This window comes from Dendrobates tinctorius, unplaced genomic scaffold, assembly GCF_039654945.1.
Source record: "Dendrobates tinctorius isolate UK_male_01 unplaced genomic scaffold, ASM3965494v1 ptg000143l, whole genome shotgun sequence".
Lineage (NCBI taxonomy): Eukaryota > Metazoa > Chordata > Amphibia > Anura > Dendrobatidae > Dendrobates > Dendrobates tinctorius.
In genome coordinates this window covers 31,063,965-31,083,581 of record NW_027361810.1, presented here as the reverse complement: position 1 = coordinate 31,083,581, position 19,617 = coordinate 31,063,965, and the positions used below count along the sequence as shown (strand labels likewise).

Genomic DNA, 19,617 nt, shown 5'->3' with positions numbered 1-19,617 from the left:
TATGCGATCACCCTCTCCCGGCCATCTTGTACCTGCGACAACACAGCCCCCAGCCCGTGAAGACTCCCGTCAGTGTGCAAGATGAACGGATGTGAGAAGTCTGCATAAGCCAACACTGGGGCATCCGAGAGCGCAGCCTTGAGGTCTCGGAAGGCCTCTTCCTGAGGGTGTTGCCACTGGATTCTTCGCCCATTGGCCCCAGCGGGAGCCCCCATCAGCAGGTCGTGCAAGGCTCGAGCTCGACATGCAAAATTCTTTACGAAACGACGGTAATATCCGGCTAACCTCAGAAAAGCCCGCACATCTTTTACCGTCTCGGGGGTAGGCCATTCCTGGATAGCAGCAACCTTCTCCTGGGATGGGCCTCACTCCCTCTGCTGAAACGACATGACCCAGATACTCAATCTGGGAGCGAAATAGGTGACATTTATGAGGCTTCACCTTCAACCCGTACTTTTGCAACCGGCTGAGTACCTGTCCCAACCGCTTTAGGTGGTCCTCGAAGGTGGCGGCATAGACGATGATGTCGTCCAGGTAGATCAACGTGGCCTCAAAATTGAGATCTCCCAGACGCCGCTCCATCAATCGCTGAAAGGTCCCGGGGGTGTTTGGGCTGGCAAACGGCATTCGATTAAACTCAAACAGTCCCATGGGCAATATGAACACCGTCTTGGCTCTATCTTCTTCTGACAAGGGCACCTGCCAGTACCCACTGGCCAAGTCCAGGGTCGAAAAATATGTTGCCTTCCCCAAGGCGGACAGGGATTCTTCTATGCGGGGCAATGGGTATGAGTCTTTAATAGTGCAAGCATTCAGTTTACGATAATCCACACAGAATCGTAGTGTACCATCTTTCTTCCGGACCAACACGATTGGAGCCGCCCAGGGCCTTTGACTTTCCAGTATCACCCCTTTTTGCAGCATCTGGGCCAGCAAAGTTTTCAGCTCTTGATAGAGTTGTGGCTGAATCTGTCGATATAGTTCCCGGATATGGGCCGCTCCCGCTGTGGGGATTTCATGAGTGATGGCGGTGGTACACCCAAAATCGTCCTCATGACTAGCAAATACTTCATGGTACTGTCCTAGAAATGTTTTTATCTGAGAGTTGGGCTGCAGTTAACCCAGAAAGCTCGGCCCGCATCTGCTCCAAAATATTTCGACCCTTTTTCTGTCCCGACTGCCGAGACTTCGTTGGCCTGTAAGGTTCGAATTGTTACTTCCCAAGGAACCTCGGCGTGTACTCGCAATTGAACCGCAGGAGCTGGCAGCACTTCTTCTAAAGGCCTTACTAGTTTAGCCAGTTCAGTCCGTGCTTTCAGAACAGTGTATCGGTCTTCAAGGTTAACACAGCATACCAGGACGGTTCCTTTTTGCACCGTAGCCAGGGAACGGGCCACCAGTATGCCAGGAGATAAGCGCTCCGAGTGACACGGCTCCACCTGCACCTCCACGCCCTCCAAAGGTATCGGGGCTCGAATTGGCAGGGCCACCACAGTCTGTCCAGGAGGTAGCACAAGCAGGGGAGCTGCTGACGCGATGACCTTGCCCAGAGCCTCGCCCTCCTGCCAGTCCTGATGCACCCGTGCACCTTGCACCAGCTGCTGGAATACCTGTCCCTGAGCTGTGCGAGAACCCCACTGCTTCAGAATCTTCTGTGTCGGATCATTTAGTAGTAAGTTGCCGAACTCTCGTAAAATATTCATGTCTAGGGTGACGGGGTGCCGTTGATCAGCTTCTCCTTGAGTTAGCACCACCCCTCTGCGACCAAAGGATTTACCGCACAACGTCACCTGCACCCACATTACCCCGGCAACTGGGACAGGCAGTTGGTTGGCGGCTATTAGTCTGATCTTGGGCCCCCACTGAGGTCTTGCTGCCTCCGGGAAGTTTTGTTGAAAGTACGTTGTGGGCATGGTGATTACTTGTGACCCCGTGTCCACCAGACACCGGACGGCCCGGCCCTCCACTTCTGCCCATACCACCGGACACTTTGCTACCAAATCTTCGGGACTTCTACCACCCCTAGTTGTTGTTTTCGGCTCCGAGCTGCGTCCCCCCAGCCCGGAGCCCTTTAGTTTAATGGTCGCCGGGGTGGGTATCTCCCACACCGCGGACACTCTCGGGCGAAGTGGCCTGGTTCTCCACGCTCAAAACACCGGGCCTTTGTAGGCTGACCACCCCGCGGGGGGCGGGATCCCCAGGGGCCGGGGTTAAAGCTAGGTCATCCAGTCCCGGTCTCGGTTCCAACTCGCCCTTAATATTTTTCAACTCTTGCTTCATCTCCTCCACCCACTGAGGCTCCTCGACTGCGTTCGCGGAGGCCTCCACACCTCGGACCTTCCCCACGGGGACCGCCATCCCCTGCTCTTGCTCTCGAGCCCGTGCCTGACTTCCCACCTCTGAAAAGTCTATTCGGGGATTCATTCTGATCTGCTCCCGCAATGCCTGCTTTATTAATGGATCTCGCAGACCAGTCACCAGTAGGTCACGTAGGGTAATGTCAACAGGTCCTACCCCTACCCCGTCTTTTCTTTCAATAGCCTTATGCAATTCTTGGAGGACATTCGTGTACTGAGTGATCGTCTCTCCCTCTGCCTGCATCCGACTAAACAAACGGGTACTTTCCTCTCCCACATTAGTAGGGTCCCCATGGGTCTGTTCTACTATCTGTAACACTTTTTCAAAAGTGTTGCGGTGCCCCGGAGGTTTCAACATCACTGACCTCCGCACCTCCCCGTCTAGTGCCATGAGTGCCACTTCGGCTTCCAGATCAGGGGTCATTGGGTGCATCCGAAAGAGTCCCCGCATCCGCTCTGTCCAGCTCCATAGCATAGTATTGGAGCCGGAAAATCTAGGCAGGTTGTTCAGCATGGCCCCCAATGAAATGCTGGAGCGGGGACCCTCATTATTTGTAAAGTTGACAGCTCCACCCTGATCAGGGGCACCACTGTCCGTGCTCGGAGACTGCATCCTGCCGACTACACCAAGTGTAGGGTTGAGCAGATTCTCAGGATGCAGTGACGAGACACGAGACGGTATGACTTGTGAAATCAACTTTTATAACTTGGAGCCGCTGGGGCTATGCTGAACAAGTAAAAAGGGTAACAACAATCTGTCCTCGCAGGGACTCAACAAAATAAACAATACTTTTCTTATATTCAATGTGACTAACCCGGCTAGTCCGGGTGAAGAAGGCAACGTATGGCCAAACTATGGGTCCTTATTTCCTATAGTTCACTTATCCTTCCAGACGTCGCTCGGGATCGCAGGTGTGGCCGCTTAGAGGTCGCTGATGCGGCTGCCTTGACGCCTCGATATCCCGGGATGATTTGGGCTCGACAGGCCCTGAAGGATCTGTGCTGGTGGGGCACAACAGGCCCTGAAGGATCTGTGCTGATGGGGGCACAACAGGCCCTGAAGGATCTGTGCTGATGGGGGCACAACAGGCCCTGAAGACTCTGTGCTGGTGGGGGCACAACAGGCCCTGAAGACTCTGTGCTGGTGGGGGCACAACAGGCCCTGAAGACTCTGTGCTGGTGGGGGCACAACAGGCCCTGAAGACTCTGTGCTGGTGGGGGCACAACAGGCCCTGAAGACTCTGTGCTGGTGGGGCACAACAGGCCCTGAAGACTCTGTGCTGGTGGGGGCACAACAGGCCCTGAAGACTCTGTGCTGGTGGGGCACAACAGGCCCTGAAGACTCTGTGCTGGTGGGGCTTTCAGGACGTCTTTTACCGGCTCTCGTCTCACAGCGCAGTGATGACGCAGTTTCCCAAATGACGATCGGCCGGCCTCTGCTCAGGGTCCCTTTGTAGACGGGACGTGGGCCTCTATTGCCGCCTATGGCGAGGTGGCATCCACTGGGCCGGTGTTGGCAGGGCTGCAGCTGTGGAAGGAGACAGGGGGGCAGTGTCCAGGCCGCTGTAGCCATTTTATGTGTCGTCACAGCGGCGACTTGAGGTAACGGACCTGTCTCAAAAGGGCGGGGGGCAGCGGGCGTGGCTGTGTGCGACCGTGGGCGGGGAGCGGCCTCCAGTAAAAGTCTCTCACGTCTCTCTTGTCGGTGAGTGCGTAGCTTTCTCCTCACAGACTCCTGACGGTGTCTCTTACACACACCGCTCGTGACCCCGTCTCTCTCTAAGTCACTCGTCTTCTCGCCTCCTGTCACACTCTCTGCCAACTGAGCGCGCCCCCTCCTCCTTTTGTCTTCGCCCCGCCCCCTGTTGCCCTGACACCTTTAGTCGTATGTCTCCATTTGTTGTCCCCCCAGTGTTGTTCCTTCAGGAACCCTGATTGCGGTCCCCTGGGTTCCGGCCCAGTCACTGTCTGGGAGTCCTCCTCCCCACATTGGCATGACTGCTGATGTCGTGGTGATTGACAGCCGGTTCCCCACTGCCTAACTACAGGGACCCAGCTGTCAGTCAGCATGACGTAAGCAGTCACGAGTAGAGATGAGCGATTTTCTTCGGGTCCCTGCTTATTCGGCAAGCTATAGCGCTTACCGAATTAGCTACAGAGGGAACCTGGATGGCGCCGGCTGATCAGCTGTTCGGCTCCGTGCATGGAGAACCTGTGTGCTAGTATTTTGCTTTTTCCTTCCCATAAACTTCTTTCTATTGTAAAGTATGGAGCGTCTCCCAAGTGTAAAACACCTGAATTATGATCCGCTCACGTCTCTGCACCTTTTGGCATTTTTGGAAACTTGAAGAGGGTAAAAGATGCTCGGCCGCCTGAACATGTGATCAGCAAGTCGTATTTACATAGAAATGGAGATGTTCGCTCTTTTGAGCATTTTCTGGGCACTTTAGGTGGACATACCCTTAATCTGTTGATTTCTTTATTACCAGTACCGGTTCTACCCGATGGATCTGGCTGGGGTTAAATAAAAGAAATCTGGGAAGCTGGGAATGGAGTGATGGCCGTCCCGTAAGTCAATATCTCATGTACTCTTCTTTCTCTCATTTCTGTTTGTACTAAACATGCGGGAAATAAACCTTAGGTTTGGGTTCTCCCTCCTAGTACACATTTGTGATCACTTATACTTGCACTGACATACTGGTATATACACAACAGACAGTTGAAGCTGCAGTGAAAAGCATGAGGGAGACCAGAGTAGGATTGAGTCAGGGATGAGATCTGACTTGCTTTGATACTTAGACTACAATCTAAATATAATCTAAGGCGTAAGAAAAGATCTGCTAAAAAAATGGCTACACCATACCACTAAGGAAATTGGTGGCTTAACCTTTTGGTGGCCAGAATTGTTTTTTTATTTCTTGAAACACAGGGCTGTCCCCCCCCCCCCCCTTTTTTTAGAAAAATTTTATTAGTTTTATTTGTGCATAAAGTAAAAATATAATTCCTTTTTTTTTCTTTTTTTACTGAATTGTACTTTCCTCTCTTTATTTGACCCTAAAATAAACATATAGGAATTTTCTTTTTTTGCTCTAGTTGTCTTGATACATAATATGGTTGGTACATTACATACTAACACGTTGCTTCTTTTGTAAAGCATTAGGCTTTTGGGTTGTTTTTTTTTTTTTTGTATTTTAACCCTGTAGTATCTTTCGTCCAAAGATTTCCTCCACAGTACTGAGTGATTTTCAGGAGGACTACGCTCTCCGGGACTGTGCTGCATTTGAGGTGGGTCGTGCTGTGTACGTGGACCCTGGCTGTGCTGTTGGGATGAACAGTTCTTCCAGTTCTTAGTCATTAATTATAAGGCTATGTGCCCACGTTGCAGAAATGCTGTGGAACTGTCCGCAGCATTTCCGCAACTCCCCGCCATGGGTAAAACGCATGCAGAATTTGCATGCGTTTTCCCGCAAAACACAAGCGTTTTTAGCTTGCAGAATGCTAGCGCTTTTCCAAGAGATTAGAAGCATTGCTTGGAAAAGTGATTGACAGGTTGGTCACACTTGTCAAGCATAGTGCTTGACAAGTGTGACCAACGTTTTACTATTGAGGCCACCTATGTGACCTCAATAGTAAAGATAGAATGTTAAAAATAATTAAAAAAAAAAATAGGGATATACTTACCTCCAGGCGGCCCCCGATCTCCTCAGTGGCGATCCCTGTCCTCAGCGTCACTGCCAGCAAGTTCCATTCCCAGGCGACCTTTGCGCGAAGGACCTTTGATGACGTAGCGCTCGCGTGACCGCTACATCATCAGAGGTCATTCTCGCAAAGCACGCCTGGGAATGGAACGTACCGGCAGCGCCGCTGAGGACTCCGGGGGCCTACAGAGGGTAAGTATATCTCTATTTTATATTTTAATTCTATTTTTAACGGGATTATGGTACCCAGGGCCTGGAGGAGAGTCTCCTCTTCTCCAGACCCTGGGTATCATCCGCACATGAAGCACTAACTTTACGCATGGTGGGCATAGCCATATGCGTAAAGTGAGCGTTTCAATGCAATCCTATGGCGGCGGAATCGCCGCTATTCTGCAAAATTAATGGACATGCTGCTGATTTTTCTGCTATGCGATTCCGCAGCTGAAAAATCCACAGCATGGGCACAGCAACTGCGGAATCCCATAGGAAACTAGCGATGGTGTCTGATATGGAATCCGCACGGCGTGTAATATGCACACTATTAGGATTGTGCTCTGCTTGCCAGTTTGAGCAGTCTCTCCACATGCCTGGCTATATGCAATTATTTTATTTTATTGTTTTATGTGCCCAGTTGAAAACTAAACTTTCTTATATTTTTGTTGCCCTAACAGTAACTTTAAAATCTAGTTCATGCACAACCTCTTTTAAAGGTTTGTTTGATTTTAAGACCCCTCGTTGTTGATTGTGGGCGGTTCAGACTCAGTTGTAATAATTAACAGGGCCGGTGGCTGGGTTGTAAAATGTAAAAAAAATAAAAATAATCACTTCTGCCCTTTAGCTACTTTGGAAGAAGGGGAGGAAACCACTGTAGTGGGCGTTCTTAAAAATGTTTGTTTTGTTTTTTACAGTTTACGCTTTGTTTACTTTTTTTCTATATTTTTTTTTTTCCCCAAATATACAGATAAATTTACCAAAACGAATGTACTGGATGGGGATTTTGGACCAAACTGAAACAAGTTATCGACTAAAACCATTTCACTGTGATGCAGAGCTGGAGTGGGTGTGCCAGGTTCCTAAAGGTGGGCTTCCCGCAGACTCAATCCCTGTCCGACAATAAGGGTATGTGCACACACTGCGGATTCTGCTGCGGATCCGCTGCAGTTCCGCAGACATTGTACAGTACAATGCAAAGCGATGGGATTTCAAAACCGCAGTGCACATGCTGCGGATTTTTCCGCGGTTATAAATCCGCAGCATGTCAATTCTTTCGGCGGATTCTGCAGCGGTTTGACACCTGTTCCATTGTCCAGGTGTCAAACCACAGAGGAAAACCGCAGGTCACTTTACCTGCAGATTTACCTGCAAATCCACGCGGAAAAATCTGCAGCCTCAATCCGCACTGTGTGCACTCACCCTAAGGCTGGCTGCAGACCAACGTATCAAAAATCCTCCAAGTTTCATCCAGTAAACTTGGACAGTTTTCAGCTAATTTTCATCAGTGTGCCATCCGTGTATCCATTTTTAACGTTCATGCACGATTCGTTTTCGTACATTTGCATAAAAAAAGTACATGATCAAATACAGTTTCCTAGGTTTATAATAGAAATGTATCTGTAAAACTCGAATGTCAGTCGGATGTTCCATTTAGGATCCCTTTTTCGTTTCTTATTTTTGTGCACTCATATACTTGCATGTGTGATTCTCACCCGAGAGATTTATCTTCCCTTTCATGGACAGTTAGACTGAGAAAAAAAAAAAATCATTAGTATAACTAGCCTTACTGAAGAACATAGGTCAGAGTGCTGTCTGATTAAAAAAATCGGATAGCACACATCCGACATACACGCTCGTCTGCATGAGCTATAAATGACATTTTCTTCCAGGAGGACAAATCTTCTGCAAGTCTCTGCATTTCTGAAAATAATAAATTGGTCAGAAAAGGTGATCAGTCTCTAGGATAGCACCAAGATGAGTATAAAATAGGAAAATAAAGGGATTTCCTACCACTGGAGAAATTTTGCTTAATCGTTCCCCCTGAAATAAAAACGATACTCCTCTCCTGCAGCGGCGCCATTCCAGGGTTTTGGTTTTTTTTGTTTTTTTTCTTTTTTCATCACCATTCCCGTCAAGTCACGTGATATTGTTGTCACATGGCTGCTTCTGCCAATCAGCGCTGTACACAGACTGCATTTAATGGACGCCTAATTTCGGCCTTAGATGTAAATAACCGTTGTTATATTTCTACATTTTCTACAATTCAGCATCTCATATGTGTTTTACTTTATTTCAAGGTGCCCCTCTGAAAACCCCAGTTTGGTATCAACCAGGTAATTTAATCCTAAACTTTTTCAAGGTGTTTTCCCAACCATTTTTTTTTTTTTACATTTCTTTTCTATTCAGTTTTTCATTTTGTCCTTTGGCTGTTTTAGATAAGACTGAAAGATCAGGTGCCTCCCTCATCATCGAAGACAGCGAATATTGGTTTGTGTCGGATACTCACCTCAGCTACAAGGAAGCCTCTTTCTATTGTGCCAGCAATGGCAGTGAATTGGCCACCATCGATTCTACCACCGCCATGAGAAGCATACAGGAATATTTGAAAAATAAAGGGCCAAATTTGGTAAAAACAAAATTCTGTAAATTAAATATTGAATACTTTTCTGTATTCAGTAACATCACGATGGGGGCAGCTTTGTGGCGCTGGGGGTGGCGGCCCACCCACTTCCGTGCAGTCGCAATCGGCTGGAAAGACTATGTTTTGCGGTCTGTGCTGGAGATGGTATGCTGCACCACCACAGGGTGGCCGCACCCAATCTCCAGCACAGGCCTCAAGCCACGGTCTTTCCTGCCGGCTGTGACTGCACGGAGGCGGGTGGGCAGGCAGCGGTGGGATCCGGCACATGTAGTCAGGCAGTGGGTCCTGGCGGGGGTCCGGCGGCGGCATCCCTCTCATTACTCCCCCCCTCCCCATTACACTCTCACATTATACCCCCTTCATTACACCCTTTTCACAGCCTCATGATCGCAGCGGCGGGCTGGAATCCGAGCGGCGGTCGGGATCACAGCGGTGTTTTCAGGATCGCAGCGGCAGCCTGGATCCGAGCGGCAGCTGTGATCCCAGCGGTGACCTGGATCCGAGCGGCAGCTGGGATCCCAGCCGCGTTCGGGATCGCAGCTGCGTCCTGGATCCGAGCGGCCGCTGGTACACCAGCGGTAGGAGGGATCGCAGCTGTGTCCTGGATCTGAGCGCATCGGGATCGCAGCTGCACCATGGATCTGAGCGGCATCACTCGGGTGTTCCAAAATGGCGGTTGGCGGATTTCCGGTGCGGCGCAGTGGATTGTGGGATTCGGGGACATCCAGACGGAAGTGGATGACGGACAGTTTAACGCAATTATGTATATAGATTCACATATATTGTGGTGTAGTGACCACTGTGTCCGCTAGGGGTTGCTGCGTGGATATCCCAGGAGAGAGGATGAGTGGCAGAATACTGAATGACCGTTATGTATCTCAAGGTAGGTGGCCTTGGGATGGAGACTTGTGTGTATGTTGATCAGCAGTGATACTGCTGAGGTGCTGTTTCAATGTGTTTGGGAAGTCTCCAGGTAACTGGTTAGGCGGTACCAGTTACCTACAAACCCACCCAGGGGGTGTGTTTAAGAACGCTATTATAAAGTGTGTATGAGTGGTTGAAGGACCTGTGATGAGGTCATACCCATGTGACCCGGTGGGCCTGGCTACGGCCCATATAAGGTGGCCAGGGTAGGTCACATGGGGTGAATGCTGGGACCTGGTTGGTCCGTTTTGGAAGGTCCCGCCTGAGAGAGATGGGGCTGTCTTCCTGACAGCAAGTGAACGCTGCATGTGCCTGATAGTTCCCTGGAGGGAATGGACGTCTGCAGTGAGCTGAAGCAGCCATGAGGGAACCCTGACGGTTGAGATGACTGTGAGGCTGAAGAGCCTGCGTATGGAACATTGCACAACCTGTGTGACCACAGGCTGGACAGCGTGAAGCTCTGTCATGGAAGCTATGCTGTTTTCTATTGCTTTGATGGTTTATGATGCATGAATAAACCGCATGGACTGAGATTGTTTTATGGAAAACCCGTGCCAGATCTGATTTGGCTGCCAAGCGAGTGTCCCCTATTTGAATGACAGCACTACCTTAAAATATATATATATATATATATATATATATATATATATATATATATATATATATATATATATATATATATATATATATATATATATATATAATGTGTATATATACACACTGTATGTGTGTGTGTGTATATATATATATATACTGTGTGTGTGTGTGTGTATATATATATATATACACACACACATACATATATCATATATATATATATACACACACACACACACACACACACACACACACACACACACACACACACAGTGAAGGAAATAATTATTTAATCCCTTGCTGATTTTGTAAGTTTGCCCACTGACAGAGATGAACGGTCTTTAATTTTAAGGGTAGGTTAATTTTAACATTGGGAGAATATCAAAAATAAAATCCAGAAAATCACATTGTATAAATTATATAAATTTATTTGCATTTTGCAGTGAGAAATAAGTATTTTATCCCCCACCAACCATTAAGAGTTCTGGCTTCTACAGACCAGTTAGACGCTCCTAATTAACTCGTTACCTGCATTATAGACAGCTGTCTTACATAGTCACCTTTATAAAAGACTCCTGTCCACAGACTCAATCAGTCATACTCTAACCTCTACAACATGGGCAAGACCAAAGAGCTTTCTAAGGATGTCAGGGACAAGATCATAGACCTGCACGAAGCTGAAATGGGCTACAAAACCATAAGTAAGACGCTGGGTGAGAAGGAGACAACTGTTGGTGCAATAGTAAAAAAATGGAAAAATGACTGTCAATCGACATCGATCCGGGGCATCATGCAAAATCTCACCTCGTGGGGTATCCTTTATCATGAGGAAGGTGCGGGATCAGCCTAAAACTACACAAGGGGGAACTTGTTAATGATCTCAAGGCAGCTGGGACCACAGTCGCTAAGAAAGCCATTGGTAACACATTACACCATAAAGGTTTAAAATCCTGCAGTGCCCACAGGATCCCCCTGCTCAAGAAGGCACATGTGCAGGCCCGTCTGAAGTTTGGCAATGATAACCTGCATGATTCTGTGAGTGATTGGGAGAAGGTGCTGTGGTCAGATGAGACAAACGAGCTCTTTGGCATTGACTCCACTCGCCGTGTTTGGAGGAAGAGAAATGCTGCCTATGACCCAAAGAATACCATCCCCACTGTCAAGCATGGAGGTGGAAACATTATGTTTTGGGGGTGTTTCTCTGCTAAGGGCACAGCACTACTTCATCGCATCCATGGGAGAATGGATGGAGCCATGTACCATAAAATCCTGAGTGACAACCTTCTTCCCTCGGCAACAAAAGAGTGGCTCAAAAAGAAGCGCAGTAAGGTCATGAAGTGGCCTAGCCTGTCTCCAGACCTTAACCCCTTAACTTCCAATGATGGACATAGCCCGTCATTGGACGTCTCCCCCCGCTTTGATGTGGGCTCCAGCGGTGAGCCCGCATCAAAGCCGGAACATTCGGCTATTTTGAACAGCTCACATGTGCCCGCATTAGGCGCAGGTGGATCGCAATTCCACTATTAACTAGTTAAATGCCACTGTCAAACGCTGACAGCGGCATTTAACCGGCGCTTCCGGCCGCGCGGCTGATCTCCATCACGTGATCGGGGGTCAGCAATGTGTTGGCACAACAACCAGAGGTCTCCTGGAGACCTCTATGGTTGTTGATGCTGGATTGCTATGAGCGCTACTCAGTGGTCGGCGCTCATAGCAATGCAGTAATTTAGCTACATATAGGCGATTTGCTCATCGCCTATATGTAACAGATCCAATCGAGCATGGGATGATTCTAACCTCCCATGGAGGCTATTGAAGCATGCCAAAATTTAAAAAAAAAAAAAAAAAGTTTTAAAAAATATAAAAAAAAAATAATAAAAGTTTAAATCCACCTCCCTTTCGCCCCATTCAAAATAAAACAATTAAATAAAACAATTTAAAAAAAAATCACACATACACATATTTGGTATCGCTGTGTTCAGAATCGCCCGATCTATCAATAAAAAAAAAAACATTAACCCGATCGCTAAACGGCATAGCGAGAAAAAAAAATCAAAACGCCAGAATTACAATTTTTGGTTGCTGTGACATTGCATTAAAATGCAATAACGGGCGATCAAAAGCGAGTATCTGGACAACTTTGGAATTTTTTTTCACCACTTAGATAAAAAAGAACCTAGACATGTTTGTTGTCTATGAACTCGTAATGACCTGGAGAATCATAATGGCAGGTCACTTTTAGCATTTAGTGAACCTAGCAAAAAAGCTAAGCAAAAACAAGTGTGGGATTGCACTTTTTTTTTTGCAATTTCACCGCACTTGGAATTTTTTTTCCCATTTTGTAGTACACAACATGGCAGAACCAATGGTGTTGTTCAAAAGTACAACACGTCCCGCAAAAAAAAAGGCCTCATGGCCATATTGATGGAAAAATAAAAAAGTTATGGCTCTGGAAAGACGGGGAGGTAGAAATGAAAGTGCATTACCAAAAATACCCCTGGTTAAGTGGTTAATCCCATGGAAAACTTATGGAGGGAGTTGAAGCCCCGAGTCAAACAAAGAAGAACTGCTTTAATTTTTTGCGCCAGGAGGCAGTGTAAAAGACTGGTGGAAAGCATGCCAAGACGCATGAAAACTGTCATTAAAAATTGTGGCTATTCCACAAAATATTGATTTCTGAACTCTTCCTGAGTTAAAATATTAGTATTGTTGTTTCTAAATGATTATCAACTTGTATTGCCAGCACCTGTCACTGAGACTTCGCTAGAATCTGTATTACACATGCCAGGTCTATAGGGTACCTAATCTTTTTTTTTTTTCGTATCTCTGTCATGTGACAGGGTATGAGGCGTTATGCCTAGAAAAACTGTGAAATAAAGGAAGCCTTGAAAACCCACATTTAAATGCTTTCTTTTTTTTTTTTTTTCTCAGTTACAAGGATTGATACAAAACTGGTGGATAAAGGCAACTGACTTCAGACGTCACCGTCCGTAAGTGCAACTTCATCATTCCCTGGTTTATTGCAAACAGCAGAAAACAAACTGAAGAAGAGCAATTTTAATAGCTGGACGCAACTAATGTATCAAGTGGTTTCTCCAGCTTAAAAATTCTACTTCTAGTAGTGGACAACCCCTTTAAATGACTACTGAATTCTAAAAATTATTCAACCCCCTTTAATAGAATTCCTCAGAAGCAACACATTTTCAAATCAGGTGTTGTCTCAAACAGACGTGATGCAACTAATCAAAAGCTTCTACTTCTACCTGGTGTGCTTGAGATAAATCACATCAAATACCTGGACTAGCTAGGGGCTTGTTCACTGAGATGTTTGATTCCATGTTGGTAATCTGGCAGTCAATAGAATGATCCAAAAAGTTGAGATTATTTCCTTACATTCATTATTCCAAAGCAGTTAAAGAAAAAAACTGTGTTTTGATTAATTTTTAATAGATTTCACATAGTTACTGTGAATAAGTTTCTTACAATTCCTCTTCCTATCTCTTTCTTATTTTAGGTTAGTGCTTTATCGATTGTTCGGCTCAGGTAACAGAGAGTGCAGTAGTATTTCTGCTCTCAGCCATTTTCCAGGTAATTTATTCAGACAAGGTTTTTAGGGTTAACTACGAATTTACAATTGGTAAATTATGTAAATTATCTGATGTGTTTGATTTTTTTTTTTTTTTTGTTTAATTTCCCTGCAGCACCACTTTTTTTCCATTAGAAGTTCTTATGCCCATTGCAGAGATGAGTTGTAAAGTTCATATGTTACTTTCCGCTAAAACCAAGGGGAGCATTAACAAAGATTCTTCTCCAGGGGCAGTTGCTTTTTCCCCTGTATGACATTGCCCAATCATAAGCAGGAAGCGTCATGCAGTGGAAAAAGGAAAACGTCGACAGAGAATGAGTTACTATGACACAGATCTAACTGCGGTCGATTACTTGCAGGAGGTGGAAGAGCTGTGTGTTGTGGAATAATGTTCTGGAACTTGGGATAGATGCACAGCCGTTTATGTGACAAGCTCTGATATCATACACTACAGCTCTTATCTCTCAGCATAACAGTGTCGGCAGAGGAGAGCTGCAGTGTGTAATCGTTGGCGCTTGTCAAGTACAGCACTATACATTAACTGCTAGTTGGACAGGCATTATTCCCCAATGTGTGGGATAGATGTAGAGAGGTATTTGCAATGACACTTAGCTCTGCCTTCCTTCCTCACTGTAATCGCTAGCACTGAGCTCTGTGTGACCTGGTTTGACCGGAGTTTTGCAATATCACATAGAAAAAGCCAGGTATGACCTTCCTTGGGGGCATTTACTCTATTTTTGTTCTCCTGTATGACTCCTGTGGCTTATGATTTGGCAACATCTTACAAGGGAAAATGTAAACTCTGCCAGAGAAGAATCTCTGCAACCTCCCACTTTGGCTCCTGGTTTAAAGGGGAAATTGGCATATAAACTTTTAGATAATTTCTTCTCAACTAAGTGGAAAAATCAAAAATCAAAAAAGATGTCAATCAAGGCTCAGTATCAGCTAGAACATATTGAAGGTGCACTACATAATTCCTGCCCAGATTACTTTTTTTTTTTTTCTTCCTTAATTTCTTTTGTGCAGCACATTGAAAAAGACAATTTTAACAACAGCTTGTTTCGTCAGGAGGCATTTTACACGGGACTGTAAAAGCTTGTGTTAGTTTCTTTGGCAAAAAAAATTTGTAATAGGCTTAAAGTAAAAGCACAATCCATGTAACGATTTTCTTTTCTTTTTTTGCATATAGAGTCTTAAGCTTTGTCGTCTTATAACCTAATTTAATGTTTGTATCTCGCAGACCAATTTAAGCCAATAAATTGCAATGTGAAGCTCCCATTTATATGTAAGAGCCTAAACATTTCTCTCCTGGAAATAATCACAAACAAAGTTATCAACTCTTCTGGAAGCTGTCCGAAAAACTTTACATTGTTTGGAAACAAGGTACATGATATAATAGAGACGGGTTATTAATACTTGTGATCCTGGCCTTAATAATGTTAAGAATTTTTAATTTTTGCTTTTTTAAAATGTGCTAATTTTTCCTATGGCATAGTTGTATGGAGGCTTGTTTTTTAATGGTCAAGTTGTTGTGTTTTTTTTTTTTATGTTAAAATTTAATTATCCCTAACAATACATGAGGTACTTGATTTTCTGTTTGAAATCAGATCTGTTATAGAGTGCAAATTTACCAATAGGACCTTAGTAGTTACAGTGGGGAAAAAAAGTATTTAGTCAGTCAGCAATAGTGCAAGTTCCACCACTTAAAAAGATGAGAGGCGTCTGTAATTTACATCATAGGTAGACCTCAACTATGGGAGACAAACTGAGAAAAAAAAATCCAGAAAATCACATTGTCTGTTTTTTTTTCATTTTATTTGCATATTATGGTGGAAAATAAGTATTTGGTCAGAAACAAAATTTCATCTCAATACTTTGTGATATATCCTTTGTTGGCAATGACAGAGGTCAAACGTTTTCTGTAAGTCTTCACAAGGTTGCCACACACTGTTGTTGGTATGTTGGCCCATTCCTCCATGCAGATCTCCTCTAGAGCAGTGATGTTTTTGGCTTTTCGCTTGGCAACACGGACTTTCAACTCCCTCCAAAGGTTTTCTATAGGGTTGAGATCTGGAGACTGGCTAGGCCACTCCAGGACCTTGAAATGCTTCTTACGAAGCCACTCCTTCGTTGCCCTGGCGGTGTGCTTTGGATCATTGTCATGTTGAAAGACCCAGCCACGTTTCATCTTCAATGCCCTTGCTGATGGAAGGAGGTTTGCACTCAAAATCTCACGATACATGGCCCCATTCATTCTTTCATGTACCCGGATCAGTCGTCCTGGCCCCTTTGCAGTGAAACAGCCCCAAAGCATGATGTTTCCACCACCATGCTTTACAGTAGGTGTGGTGTTTGATGGATGCAACTCAGTATTCTTTTTCCTCCAAACACGACAAGTTGTGTTTCTATCAAACAGTTCCAGTTTGGTTTCATCAGACCATAGGACATTCTCCCAAAACTCCTCTGGATCATCCAAATGCTCTCTAGCAAACTTCAGATGGGCCTGGACATGTACAGGCTTAAGCAGTGGGACACGTCTGGCACTGCAGGATCTGAGTCCATGGTGGCGTAGTGTGTTACTTATGGTAGGCCTTGTTACGTTGGTCCCAGCTCTCTGCAGTTCATTCACTAGGTCCCCCCGCGTGGTTCTGGGATTTTTGTTCACCGTTCTTGTGATCATTCTGACCCCATGGGGTGGGATTTTGCGTTTAGCACCAGATCGAAGGAGATTATCAGTGGTCTTGTATGTCTTCCATTTTCTAATTATTGCTCCCACAGTTGATTTCTTCACTCCAAGCTGGTTGGCTATTGCAGATTCAGTCTTCCCAGCCTGGTGCAGGGCTACAATTTTGTTTCTGGTGTCCTTTGACAGCTCTTTGGTCTTCACCATAGAGGAGTTTGGAGTCAGACTGTTTGAGGGTGTGCACAGGTGTCTTTTTATACTGATAACAAGTTTAAACAGGTGCCATTACTACAGGTAATGAGTGGAGGAAAGAGGAGACTCTTAAAGAAGAAGTTACAGGTCTGTGAGAGCCAGAAATCTTGATTGCTTGTTTCTGACCAAATACTTATTTTCCACCATAATATGCAAATAAAATGAAAAAAAAACAGACAATGTGATTTTCTGGATTTTTTTTTCTCAGTTTGTCTCCCATAGTTGAGGTCTACCTATGATGTAAATTACAGACGCCTCTCATCTTTTTAAGTGGTGGAACTTGCACTATTGCTGACTGACTAAATACTTTTTACTCTGTCGCCTTATTGGGGGACACAGAACCGTGGGTGTTATGCTGCTGTCCACTAGGAGGCGACACTATGCATAATCTGAAAAAGATTAACTTTGGCTCCTCCTCTGCAGTATACACCCCTGGACGGCGTCAGCCTTCTCCAGTTTTTGCTTAGTGTCGCAAGGAGGCACACCTAAGATTTTTTTCTCTCTTCCGTTTTTTTCCTTAATTTTTTTCAACGGATTACAGATGAAGAAAAGCGGGTCTCCAGTGAGACCCCCGGCATGGCTCCCTCCTCGGTCCCCTATTAAGGGGTACCCGGTTGAGGTCGAGATGGCTCTTCCCCATGTCGCTCCTTCCCCAGTCCCTCAGGTACTGGTTCGAAGTCGAGAACCCCCCCCCCTCCTTCCCCAGTTCCTTGGGCTCTGGGTTGAGGTCGAGGGTAGGACGAAGCCCCCTGACGGTGACAGCAGCACCCTCCCTAATCCCCCTCTGGGGGCATTAGGTCGAGACACCGCAGGTAGGGCCTGTACCAGGCACCATTCGGCCACTTACATGTCCAGGGACCCCAGCCCAGCTGCGGGCTCCTGTTTGGACCGGGGGAGGTGCAGGCAGGCATGGCACTTGTCAGAGACAGGGCTCCCGGCACCCCTGTCTCTGCGGCAGCACCAGCTGCATAGCGCCTCAAAGGGACCCCCCACAGGGCCCAGGTGGCGCTCATGTCTCCACCGCTAGCCTACCGTTCAATCCGGGGGGGTCTGGTTGGAATCCGACCCTCCCCAGGACAACCGCGCCGTCCTGGAGCCCTTCTGGGCATGAGCTATCAAATTTAGGCCACGGCTTCGGCCTAGCCGAAGTCGCCGCCTTATTCCCGCCCCCCCGGCCCGCCCGCCCCCGGATGACTAAAAATGACACAGTGTCATAGAAGGGGCGGATCGAGACAGGAAGGGCGCGCTTTTACATAGCTCCGCGCGCCCTTTTCAGCTCTCCGCCCCCTTCCCCCTCCACCTCAGAATCCGGTGGCCATCTTGCTGCACCTGAAGAAACTGAAGGCAGCACAGCAGTCTCTGGGGGGCACAAGAGGATTTACCAGCGCTGGACCTAGGGGGAGCACCGGTGGGGTAAGATCACAGCTGGGTCCTTTGTACTCAGCTGTGAGTTCCTGTAACCTATAACGCTCCCCTACCCCTCCTTTCCTCTGCGTAGATACACCTGTAGGGCCTCTGCGAATAGTTACTATGTCGGGCTCAAGAAAGGACCAGGCAAGACTGCTTTTGCGCAGTCTGCACAGCCTGCAAGGCCACTCTCCCCAGCAGCAGCACGTACCCGCACTGCTGGGACTGTACCCAAAGAACAGCAACGCTTCTGCGGCCGCTACTGCGCCAGAATGGGCGACTCAGATGTCGCAGTCTATAACAAAGTCTATAGATAACCTGACCTCCTCACTACTGCAGGCTCTGCAGGGTCATGTCTCGACTATGAACGTTACCCAGCAAAGGGACGTCCGGTATCAGGAACAGGCCGCTTACGACAGTTCGAGACGTAAGCGGACCCACAGGTCGCGTTCATCTGCGTCCTCACATAGCACTAGGTCGTCCCCCTCCAGGGAGAGACAGTGGCTACAGGTCACCGAGACCGTCCCCTGATACAGAGAGACAATGTGGATCTCCACAATGATCCCAGACCACACAAGACTCAGAGGGCATATGTGACTCCAACTCAGATAACGAAACAAGGAACGCTCTGCTCCCTTGTCCCCCTAGCAATGCTGCGCTAGTTGAGGATATAATCTCTTCCATCCTTCGGGTGCTAGACTTTTCTGATCCAACCCCTGAAATACCAGAACACAAGATTTCCTTTGAAAGTGTTCAGAAACCATCTGAGGTCTTTCTTGATCACCCGGAATTTCAAAAAAAAAAAAAAAAAATACTTTCTAAGCATTTTTCGCAGCCTGAGAAAACGCCAATCGCAAATACTTGAAAGCACAGTACCCCTTCCCACAGAAGGACACTAAGGATTGGACAGATCCGCCTAAAGTGGATCCTCCAGTCTCTAGGCTGACAGCACAAACGCTTCTCTCACTGCCTGACAGCTCAACCCTCAAGGACGCAGCAGACAGACAGGTAGAACGCATGGCTCGTTCAATCTTCGAGGCGGCAGGTGCCTCTTTAGCTCCTGCATTTGCTTCAGTTTGGGCAGCCAAGGCCATTATGGCCTGGGCTGATCTATTACAACAGGGCCTCCAAGCTTCAAATCCTCAGCTGGCGGACCAGGCGGTGCAAATTGCAGTAGTGACAGATTACATGGTCCATGCAGCGTTGGATTCTGCAAGAGGGGTAGCGGAAATAGCATCAAATGCCATCACAATCCGGCATATTCTCTGGCTAAGACAATGGAAGGCGGATGCGGCCTTAAAAAAGTCCCTAACAAATCTCCCGTACTTCAGGGGCCGTCCTTTCGGTGGAAAGCTGGATACAATGATATCCAATGCTACCGGGGGTAAAAGTACTTCCCTCCCTCAGCTGAAACCAAAACGCACGTTTAAAAGACGTAATCAATCTCGTTTCCGTTCCTTTCGGAATTCTTCAGGCTA

At 46.7% G+C, this 19,617-nt stretch overlaps 1 protein-coding gene across 1 annotated transcript in view; it reads left to right on the top strand.

Moving 5' to 3' along the window:
* The window catches only part of LY75 (lymphocyte antigen 75), a 133,330-nt gene that overhangs the window by 60,961 nt on the left and 52,752 nt on the right, over window positions 1-19,617 (top strand). The window contains exons 14-21 of the mRNA XM_073545716.1: window positions 4,847-4,925; window positions 5,577-5,642; window positions 7,017-7,134; window positions 8,347-8,382; window positions 8,485-8,675; window positions 13,143-13,201; window positions 13,726-13,799; window positions 15,038-15,180. Of these exons, the coding sequence (XP_073401817.1) occupies window positions 4,847-4,925; window positions 5,577-5,642; window positions 7,017-7,134; window positions 8,347-8,382; window positions 8,485-8,675; window positions 13,143-13,201; window positions 13,726-13,799; window positions 15,038-15,180 (766 nt within the window). The remainder of the gene's footprint in view (window positions 1-4,846; window positions 4,926-5,576; window positions 5,643-7,016; window positions 7,135-8,346; window positions 8,383-8,484; window positions 8,676-13,142; window positions 13,202-13,725; window positions 13,800-15,037; window positions 15,181-19,617) is intronic.